Source organism: Solanum lycopersicum, chromosome 11 (assembly GCF_036512215.1).
Source record: "Solanum lycopersicum chromosome 11, SLM_r2.1".
Lineage (NCBI taxonomy): Eukaryota > Viridiplantae > Streptophyta > Magnoliopsida > Solanales > Solanaceae > Solanum > Solanum lycopersicum.
In genome coordinates, this window is record NC_090810.1 from 58,340,146 (window position 1) to 58,351,762 (window position 11,617).

The 11,617-nt window shown below is 25.6% G+C and overlaps 1 protein-coding gene across 1 annotated transcript; it reads right to left on the reverse strand.

Moving 5' to 3' along the window:
* Positions 1-1,617: 1,617 nt before the first annotated feature.
* Positions 1,618-7,322, reverse strand: LOC101255461 (alcohol-forming fatty acyl-CoA reductase-like). The gene is made up of 10 exons (XM_004250995.5): positions 7,134-7,322; positions 6,351-6,454; positions 5,103-5,305; positions 4,895-4,995; positions 4,076-4,268; positions 3,750-3,911; positions 3,569-3,650; positions 2,739-3,011; positions 2,185-2,312; positions 1,618-1,981 (listed from the first exon to the last, which is right to left on the reverse strand). The coding sequence occupies exons 1-10, from the start codon at positions 7,210-7,212 to the stop codon at positions 1,828-1,830; spliced, it is 1,479 nt and encodes a 492-aa protein (XP_004251043.1). The 5' UTR covers positions 7,213-7,322; the 3' UTR covers positions 1,618-1,827.
* Between the last annotated feature and the right edge of the window lie 4,295 nt (positions 7,323-11,617).

Below are 11,617 nucleotides of genomic sequence, written 5' to 3' on the forward strand. Positions count from 1 at the left end.
TAATTTTCAAATATATAACAAATTTTAAAAAATAAAATACACAAATTGAAAGAGTAACAAAGCAAGGCCTATACAATTGCATAAACTCACCACCTCATACACAATAATTGAAGCTTTAGTTACAAACTACTAAAATAAGTGAAATAAACAAGTGAAACAACACAATTGTTGTTACCTATTTTCAATCATAAGGCTAAGAAGTAGCTTTAATTTGTTCACAAACTATCAAAATAAGCACAACTAATAATTCTTATATAGGAGAATACAATATATATATATATATATATATATATATATATATATATATATATATATATATATAAATATATATATATATATATATATATATATATATATATATATATATACTTACTTCAACTCCTCAGTCAAATAATAATTTAGATATTATTTTAAATTGTTTCTTTAAAAAAGTTCTACCACACTCGCTCTCACCTAACCTTCCGCTTCTATTTTTTTTCTTCTTATTTTGTGTTTGATATAATATACATATGTTTTTAGGAAAGTTTTTTTACCTGTCGCAATCCTTTTTTAATTTTTTTTTATATTCCGTAGTGAAGTTATAAAAAATATTTTCCTAAAAATATATGTACAGATCCAACACAAAATAAGATATATAGGTTGAATTCTTGGATATGTGTAGGTATGTTCCCTTTTCCAATTAACTTCTATGGACAGCTTCTATTAAATTTCTAAATCAATGGTTGTTTTTCACTATTTATATTTTTTTGATTTTTAATGTACACATATAGATATTTAAATTTAAATAAAAGTTGAATAAATTGATACATATACGTTACGTGATATCCTACGTGATAATTTGTGTTCTACATATTGTATTATCACATGTAGCCTCCTTTTGTGTATCACATATAACTCTTTGTTTTTTGGTTAATATATTTTCTAAGTTTGTAGTATTAGTACTTCAAGTTGCACAGTTAGTACTACTGGATTATCTTTCTTCTTTGATTTAGGTGGTTTAAAATTAGTAAATGTACAAAATATTAAAAATATACCATATATATATACAATATAATTTTTTATCGAGAGGGTTTGGGTGAACTCCCTGACAACCACGTAGGTCCGCCCCTCGATGCGGATAAATGTTAAATACAAAAGTTGTTCTGGTAAGTCTTTTTTCCTATTCAATCTTTGCTTATTGCACTCATTTGTTGGTATTTTCTCTTGGAATAAAAATAACTTGTATTTCGATCTTTACTTTTATGAAGAAAAAGAGACATTATACACATATATCTTTTAATCAATATACCTCAATTTTTTCGACGTAGAGCACGGACAAATACCATCTAGTTTACAATATAAAATTAGATTATATAAATCGATCAAATGAAGAGAGAGCGGTCCAAAACATTTTAAGAGCCCTAGAATTAACTTCTTAGCCCAAATAAGTGTTGGGTTGTTTCGGCCCATTAATATACATCATATATATATATATATTGTATCTCTCCTAAACCAGATCGAATTAGACTATATATGCCACTCACTCTAGACCAAATATCCAACAACAATGGATAATGATACATTGAATGAAATTCATAATAAGTAAATTATATCTTGATATAAATAATTTAACGACGATTTAATTAAAAAAATATTATTTCAAACAATGAATACTATAACACCCTCTTTTAGAACAAATAGGGATAACATTACAACAAATTGAAATGGATACATTGAATAAAATTCATAACAATTAAAATTACATTTGGTTAAAACTTTAAAACGGTTTAAACTTTTAATTTTAAATATCCCTAGCAATTAATTGATAAAATTTCAATATTAATTTTATTACTTAAATACATATCTAACAACTCCAGGAAGATGAATTTTCATGAAATAATCTTCCCAATTGATAATCTTAGGATCAAAGTAGAAAATTTCTGTTTCAATACCACTCTCTTTTGCTCCAATACGTAATTTTTCCGTATTTAAATCGTCGAATCTGTAGAAAATATGATAAATTAATGCATAAAATATATATATAACAAAACCAAGAAAATAAAATATAGTGATATTGCATTTTTTTTAAACAATATTTGAGAGACATAAAGTGATAACATTTTTAAAAATAAAATAAAATTTGGAAAAATAATTTTTACTTATTATTTAATAATATGTAGAGAATTAAGGATTTTAATTACTTACGCTGCCTTGAGGAATAAATAAGGACCATAAAGGTCAATTAATCTCATTACAAATTTTATTTTCTTGTAAAGCTCCAAATATTTGCCTTGAAAATATTGACAAAATGCTGCATTTACTATCTCCAATCCCTATATAGAAAAATAAAATTAGTTATTATAAAATAAAAGATTAAACATTTTTTTATGTCAAGTAGCGATATTTGACGAATTAAAACATATTGAATTAATAAACTGAATGATTCATAGTTATGTTAACCGTTTTTAAAAATTACTAGATCAAATTATTTAAAATGATTTTATTTATCAAAAATTTATATCAAATATATAAACTTCATGATATTACTTGTCCAAAGCCTGGATGGATAGGACACAAGTTATTATTTTACCCACCTAACATATCGTTTATGAGTAATCGATAATGTATATCGAGTATATAACAAGTGTATATTGTATATTAGGAGCCTATTTTTTTTATCTCATAATGTATATCCAGTATATAAAAAGTGTACATTGTATATTTATGTATATTTTAAAGAGTTGAGAAATGAAACAAACCTTTAAAGGAAGTATGTAATGAAGGGCCATGTATCTTTGAAAACTATCCATGCTACTCAAAACATTCACCTTGCCAACAATAATAGGTTTTCCATTAACTTTGTTGATCCATGGATTTTTTCTAAAGTAATTGAATCCATAATCTCTAAGATTAGTGATATTCAAAGGGTTTGAAACTGAGGATCCAATTTGGTATATGGTCTCACTCCCCTTTTGATCAGCATGAGCCATCATGGCTACTATCATTGAATTCACCACCATGTCCGCTGGAATCTGCAAGAGCGTTTCACGTTAACAAATTATATTGACTTAAAATAATAAATACCAAGATTTTTCATGAGATGTTTGATGTTAATTTGCATAAGGTTCGTACTAATTCAGATTCGAACAAGACAAAGCCCTATACATTTCCTATTGACTTCTTTTCAATTTAAGGGATCGAACTAGAGACGTTTGATTAAGACAGAGAAATCACGATTTCACTACAATAACAACAAACAATAGCAAGCCTAGCTTAAAAGTAGAAGAGTGTGAGTACTCCACACTAACAATATATATATACACATGATCAAGTCATTTATAAGATAATTATAATTAATAAATTCATAATGAGAGTTAATTGATAACCTAGGAAAAATATGGAATTAACATGTTAAATTGTTAAGAATCAACGCATATATCCCCAACACCGAGATATTTAAATTAAGAATTAGTTTAGTTGAAGGATGTATAATATGTATAATCCGTGTATACTATGTATATAATTATGTATAATTTATGTATATCGATTAGAAAAAATATTCTCTAATAAGTGTAGGATGATTACTTACCACATCTAATATGGTTTTAGGATTGCCAAGGAAGCAAGTTATTCTTCCTTTACCATATCCAACTGCCAAACTATCAATAGTTCTGCAATTTTCCACAAAAATAATTATAAGATAATAAAAAAAAAAATCGTTCGATGAAAAATATAATTTAATTCTTTTTTTTTCTTAATTTAACGAGTACCTGATACCTTCCACCCAACCAGGAAAAGGTTCTTTAAAAGTGCTTGTTATGATGGTAGGACGATTAATAACAAGAGGTACTTCTTCTTTTAATTTTCCCAAAAGCATTTCTCCCATTGCCTTTGTGAATACATATGTATTTGGCCATCCATATTTTCTAGCTCTGATCAAAATCAACGGAGAAATTAATTATAACAATAACAATAATATTCACGTACAAAAAAAATTATTAGCTATAAAATTGGACGTTGATATATTACTATGTTAAACAAGAAAAAGTCGTTGATAATTCTATTATTTAGCAACAGATTAACGATGAACGCACACCTTTCTAGGCCAAGCTCCTTCATTGCTGTTGTGATTGATTTTTCAGAAGCATTTTCAGCTTTGAGTTGTTTTAATTTTTCATCCATCACTTTTTTTTCTGCTTCAATATCTAACCCTAATGTCCCATTTAGGGTTTCACCCATATAATATGGTTTTTCCAACATCAACCCTTCCTTTTCACCACATACATATGCTGAAAAAAACAACAAATAATAAAATTAATTATTACTTACTTTTATATTTTATTATAAAAGATTATTCACATAGGTGGAAGAGCACTAGAAAAAATGACATTATATATGGCCAAACTTTTAATGTGTATATAGTAGATGACGAACTCCTAGTGAAAGTTTATAACTTTTTTTTTTGGTTAAAAATATATTATTATTATATAGTAGTTAATTATGATCTTAATGTGTCATAACAAAATTATGTATAGCTTTTTTTTCACAAAATTGATTTGGGAAACATTGGAGGGAAAACTAGTGTAACAAGCATCGAAGCAAATTCTGTTGCTCAAACACTTCAAGAATATCGGCGTGTGTGTCAGATTATTCAAAAACAATGCATTTTTGGAAATTTCAAGACGGGCATGACAACAGTCATGGGGAGTTCGAACAACATAGGAGAAAGTGAAATAATTTTAATATTGTTCAGACTCTTCAAAATTATTGTTAATGTGTGTATCAGATTATTAAAAACAATCCAATATTTTTGAAGGTTTCAAGACGGGCATGACAATTAACATTTCTGGAGACTTCGAACAACGTCCGAGAAAATAAATTAATTTTAATATTTGAAAAAGTTAGGTACACTTGCCAGTTGAAACATGAAGAAGAACCTTTAATTTATTACACTTCTTGGCAAAGTTTAGGACATGACTAGCTCCAAATGTATTAAGTCCCAATGCCACATCATATCTACATATATAGAAACATAGAGTTATATTGGTTAATTAAAAATTTTATAAACTTAATATCAAATTAATTATTAATATATTTATATTTATATATATATATATATATACCTTTCATCAAAATTGGTAGTTGCAGCTAGATTAACAACAATATCCACTTCCTTCCACATTTGTTCCAACAAATTTGTGTCATTCACACCTAAATTCTCACAAGTTATGTCACCTGGTACAATTGTGGTCCTTTGTGAAACAAATGTAGTAAAATTTGGTCCACATTTTTCTCTTAGAACTTTGAATAAGTCCTTTCCCACAACCTATTTAAAAGCCAAAAAAAAAAAAAAAAACATAAATAGTCATTGCACATGTGATTGACAACTAATTTTATCGAACACGTTATGACCGAAAGATAAATAATCTTTTATTTATTGATTTTAAAAGAAAAATTGAAGCTTGAAAGAATATTTTACTTTTACACTTTTGATATCTGGTGTGAATCTCGATTAATTAAACTAAAACGCTTATGATATGTCATAACAATTATTTTTTCTCGATTCGTCAAATGTAAGGTGTTATAATCAATTATTTAGTTCATTTTTTTTTATTTTAGATCACAATTTTAAAGGTCTAATCCTTTTGTAGCATATAAAAATTAGTATAGAATAATTAGAAATTAGTTTCAAGGATTATATTTGTACATTATTAGGGAAAAAAGCAAAATCAAAATAATAATCTAAAAGGGAAATATTTGCATAAATAAGCTTTCTGAATTGGATTAATTAATGTCATGGAGTCATTGATTAAAAATTAAATTAAAGTAGAATTGATGATAGTGACATAATGTGAAATATTCTGAAAATTATACTATAATAAATATCATGTTTTCCCTACATACCACATAATTGCTTAAAGATCATTATTAAGTTTTGTTTTTCTTCTTCTAAATTATTGTATTTTGGAAAGGAAAGTAGTATGTAACATAAAAAGTAATAATCAAATAAATAAAAATGTGCATTTTAATAATTTAAATTTTTAAAAGAAATAATTAAACTTTTGAATATATCACACGTAATATCTTATAGCTCAAATTTCACAACCACATATTATCAAAAAGAAATTTCACGTGTACTTTAACTCATTACGAGAACATAATTATGTAAAGAAAATGTGTTATCTGGTAGATAAAATAATTGTATTTTTCACTAAGTTTATTTATTATGGAGCCCCGTAAAGGAAATAAGAGACTCAACACTATAAGCTTTTCTTCGAGAAAACTATAGATCGATATATTAAGTATCTCGTATTCATAAAGGTTCGGAGAATACTAATAAAAATAGAGAAAAATGAAAATATTTTATGTACCTCAGTATTGAAACGTTGCATGGCTGACTTGTCATCTGCAGCTCTTAAAAGAAGATAAAGCTTCTTCACATATGGTTGAACCCTTAAAATCTTCTCCACAAAAACTACATCAAACAATTAAAATTGTATTTAATTAGCTAATATTTCATACTCTCTTCGGTTAAAATAAATGATCTAGTTTGACTTGAAATGAAGATTAAAAAGATAAAAAAAAAAATCTTTTAATTTTGTGATTTTAAATTAATGTTATGTCAAATATGCCAAAATGTTTTTTAATCTTGTGATCTTAAATATGTCACGTGAAAAGTTGAAGTTAAAGTGTGGCCTACAAAGGAAATGAGTCATTCTTTTCGGAACAGACTAAAAAGAAAATTGAGACATTCTTTTTGTAATAGAGAGAGTAATAGAAAACACACGATAAGGAAAAAAAACAACGATAGTCGTGGTGGGATGGACATGTCTCGAGTTTATGTTTTATGTACGAAAGAAATTATATGTTAAGGAGCATTTCTTTCTTAAATGAGCCTTATATGAAGTTAATCCAGATTAATCGGTTTCTTAATGCAGATACTAAACACTAGATGAAAAAGAAGAAGAAAGAAAAAAACCAATAAAGAATGTGATAGAATGAAAATGATTCCTTCTCTTACATAAAAGAAATTCCTTTTAAAAAGCGTTTATGATAAACCTTACTCAACGTAAAATTAAATTAATTAATGCAAATATCAAACATCGATATGACTAAAATAAAAGGAAGAAATAGAGAAAGAGATTTGTGTATACTCTTTGCCAAGAAGCCAGTAGCACCAGTAACAAGAATGGTTCTATTTTCAAGAAAATTGAGAACACTTGTCATCTCCATTGCTTTTTTTTTTTTTGTAAGATATAATGATCACAAATGATATGAAAATATTTGAAGTATTAAATTAGAAGAATATGAGAAAACACAATAGAGTTGAGAGCAATATATATAGAAATAAATTAGGTGCATGTGTTATATAATATAGTATTGAGGGACTTTAAAGAAAATATTATTTTTTAAATTTTTATTTTTTTTTACTTTTTGCAAATGATAGCATATAATTTGTTGGATGGAGTACACGCAAGTTATTGGATATATGTCCTTGGTACACCTATTTTTCATATTAGATATCATGGTCCAATGAAACTTGAAAGTCAATTTTAATAGCTAGATAGTACCAAAAATATTATACTTATAATCAGTATATGATGCGGTAGATAAAGTTACTTTTTTTTTAAAAATCAATAGTTTCACTTTGAGTTAAAATATAAAAAATTTCTATACGAAGTGCTTTTCTTCGAATATGATTTTATGTGGGTTGTGGTGTAAATTCAGATTGATTGAAGTTCAACATAGATTTCATACGACAAATGAGGAACTAGAAATAAAATAAAATGGTGTACTTAAAAGGACCAAAACGTATTCAAAATAATTATTACTCCTAGTTGTAATAGTTAGATATCATTGTCTAGTGAAGCTTTAAAGTCAATTTTTAATAAATAGATACTGTAAAAATTATTGTATTGAACTGACGAGTAACTTAAAATCTTGTACTTACTAATAAATCTAAATATTTGTATGTGAACTCAATTATTTATTATAATAATACTAATTTGCAAGATGGTTGTAGAAATTCATAAACATAAAATCATGTATCAATCACATAACATCATTTTCGATAAAGGACATTCTTATTCGAGGTGAACTATATAGCATATTAAGATTTATCTGAATTCTCTTTATAAGAAAACTACATCGATTACTTTTATTTATATATAATAGATATTACATTAATTTATTTTCTTTGTATATTTAACTATTTATCTTTTGAATTTCCATAATAAAAATATTATTTCGAGATAAATTTAGATTAATCAAAAGGAAAATAAATAAATATACAACTCATGATGGGAACCCAAAATTTGAAAGTCAAACTAATTTAAGAGTATATTTTTTTTCTTTTTTCTTTTTTCTTTTTTTATTCTTTATTCTTTAATTGAAAATTGTTTCCTTCTTGATGAGGTCACCAACATTACATATTATTTATAATGAAAGAAATATATATGTCACAATATTGGTAATTTTGGTAAAAGGATTTGGAAAAGAAGGGTGAGCTAAGTTTGGTTTATCCTGTTCAACCAACATTCTTGGAAATATTTTACATAATAGAATGTTCTAAAAATAATATATTTCAAATTTAAATTAATAGTGTGATGTTTATTTTAAATTACATAACAACTTTCTTTCATTTAAATCATAATTTATTTTTAAAATATACATTTATTTTTCAATTAGAAGTGAATACGACATTGTAATATCAAATTCATACGAACATTATATATCGATATGATATGATGATAATATAACACCCGAACTCTAAATAAAAAAATATATTCTTCTTATATTCCATTTTATAGTGTACACTTTTTTTAAAAAAAAAAAATTGTCGAAGAAATAATGTCACTTTTTTATACGTAGAAACAATTTAATTTCAAAAATTTATTTTACTCTTATTTATATTAGACGCACGTAGTCATACAAATATTTGAAATTTATTTTAGTATATAATTTTTTTTAAAAAAAAAATTATTTCATAAACTTCATGGTCAAAGATATGACATTCAAATTAAGCGAAGGAGTGTGTATATAATACTTAATTCATAGGCTGGGTCAACGAGGACAAGTCATACACTGCAATAAATATAACTATCGACATTAAATATTGATATAAATAAAGAGTGCTAAAGTCTATACTGATATTAGTTAAGTGCCATTAGAATCAATATTATTACAAACTTTAGGGACATATACAAAGAGTATTAATTGCTGCTAAAAATACATATTTAATAACAATTAAAAATTAATTGTTGATAATGATCATTTTTGATGTAGTGACAATAAACATATGAAAGGTAATTTAATATTGTGGTCGGTAAATTTCTGAAGACGTGCACATAATACGAGTCCGAAGCCTAAAAGGCAAAAAAAATTAACAAAAATTTCAAAAGGGTGTATCAAAACACTTTCCAACCAAAACGGTAAAATCGCTACTGACAAAACGATTTATTTTGACGGCGTTAAGCAAAATCGCTGCTCGGACAACGATATTGTACAATTTTTATTTTTATTTTGAAATCGCTGCCTAGCCAGCGATTTTGTTGTTGGTTTTTTTTAACAAATTGCTGCCTTATTTTTTAATTGTGTATTTCAAATCGCTAGTGAATTTTTTTTTTTAATTATGAATTGTAAATCGCTAAATTTTTTTTAAGTAAATCGCTTCAAAGACAGCGATTTTTTTTTAAAAAATTGTGTTGCAAATGGAGTCTTTGCAGTGATTTTTAGTTAATCTTTTTAAAATTGAAACCTTTTTTTCTATATTTTATTTTTTAAATATTTCAGCCAATTATTTTTTTAAATCATAATATGATTAGCTGAAATATTTATAAAATAAAATTAAAAAAAAGAAAAGAAAAGTTTCAATTAAAAAAACAAGCTAAAATTGTAAAAAAAAAAAACTAACTAAAAATCGCTGCCTTTTGCAGCGACTTATAACACAATTTAAATATATATATATATATATATATATATATTGAAAATCGCTTCATAATTTTTTTTAAAAAAAGAAATTGTTACAAATGCAGCGATTTTAAATTCACAAATAAAAAATTTAAAATTTCATTAATATCGTTGCCTTGGTAACAATTTGTTAAAAAGAAACTTAAAAAAACAATAACAACAATCGCTGTCAAGGTAGCAACTTCAAAATAAAAATAAAAATTGTGCAAAATCGTTGCTCGACCGTTAAAATAAATCGCTACTGACGTAACGATTTTATCGTTTTGGTTAGAATTTTTTTTGATATAACCCTTTTGAATTTTTTATCAATTTTTTTTAGCCTTTAAACTACGAACTCCACGTAATACACATACATGTATAAAATAATTAAGTCATTAGAAATGGGGTTGATCAAGCATTTCATGTGGTATTTATTTATATTATACATATAAAAATTAAATCACTTTTTATTTTAGGCAGATTAACTGAACTATGGATTCAAAAAACATGTTGTCTCAAAACAAATAATTATCTCATAATTTTAGATTTTGACACAAAATCGACCTAGTTTTGTAAGTACATTGCATCAGTCTCTATTCATATATGTATTCATTTAATAGAATTAGTCCTATTTTTTGATCTGTCAAAAACTCCTAAGAAACTTCAATTTGTTGAGGGATCAAATCTTGAATAATTATAGGGATAAGATACGTCTGCCTCCTTGAGTATGATCGAAATTTCAGGCGACATATGTTAACTAAATTAAGGTCTTGTTATTCCTCTGAATCCATTTTTTTTATAATTATGTACACCTTTTTGACGCACATGACATTCAGATATCTTTTATGTGTCTCAACTGGATGGAGTTATGAACATGTCACGTAAATCCAAAAATGTATTAAATTATAAAAAGAATAAATCCAACAAAGTAATAAAACCTTAACTAAATTAAAATGTGTTTTCAAGATTTCCATCGTAATATAAAAGATACTTTTGCCTTTTATCCTTATAATTATTATAATTATAATTATTATAAGAACTATGTAACAAAATGACATATATAATTATTGTATGTCCAATTAATAGGACCAAGTCTTTATTTTATGGCCCTACATGTTACTATTTCACACCATGAGTGAATTATTTCAATATATAGTATATATGTGTGACTTTTGCTTCTATCTTTTTTCGGCCTAATTAATGTCTTTCGTTTCCATTTGATATGTTATTTTTATTTTTCAGCCTAATTAATGTCATAGGTTTCAATTTGATATGTTATTTTTATTTTTTCAGCCTAATTAATGTCTCTCGTTTCATTTTGATATGTCATTTTTATTTTTTCGTTTCAATTTGATTTTCATTTTTATAATTGTAAAATTATTGTTCTTATTTAAAGAGTATTAGGACAAATTACTTGAGTACTAGAAAACATCTACAAACATATCTAAGCTCGATTAAGAGAAAATGTAATTATTCAATGATTGATGTCTATTAAAAATATGTCGTGTTGATGATCGAGTACAATTTTTCAAAAAAAATAAAATATTTCTCCTTATTAGTGCTTATCGGTTTTTTCTTAATCGAAAATTTCATAGCTGCAAATCAAATACACAATTTCATTTCACAATCGATCATCATAGTAAAGTCGATTCAATCAATAATAATTCGGTAATGTCCTGGTCTATAAAAA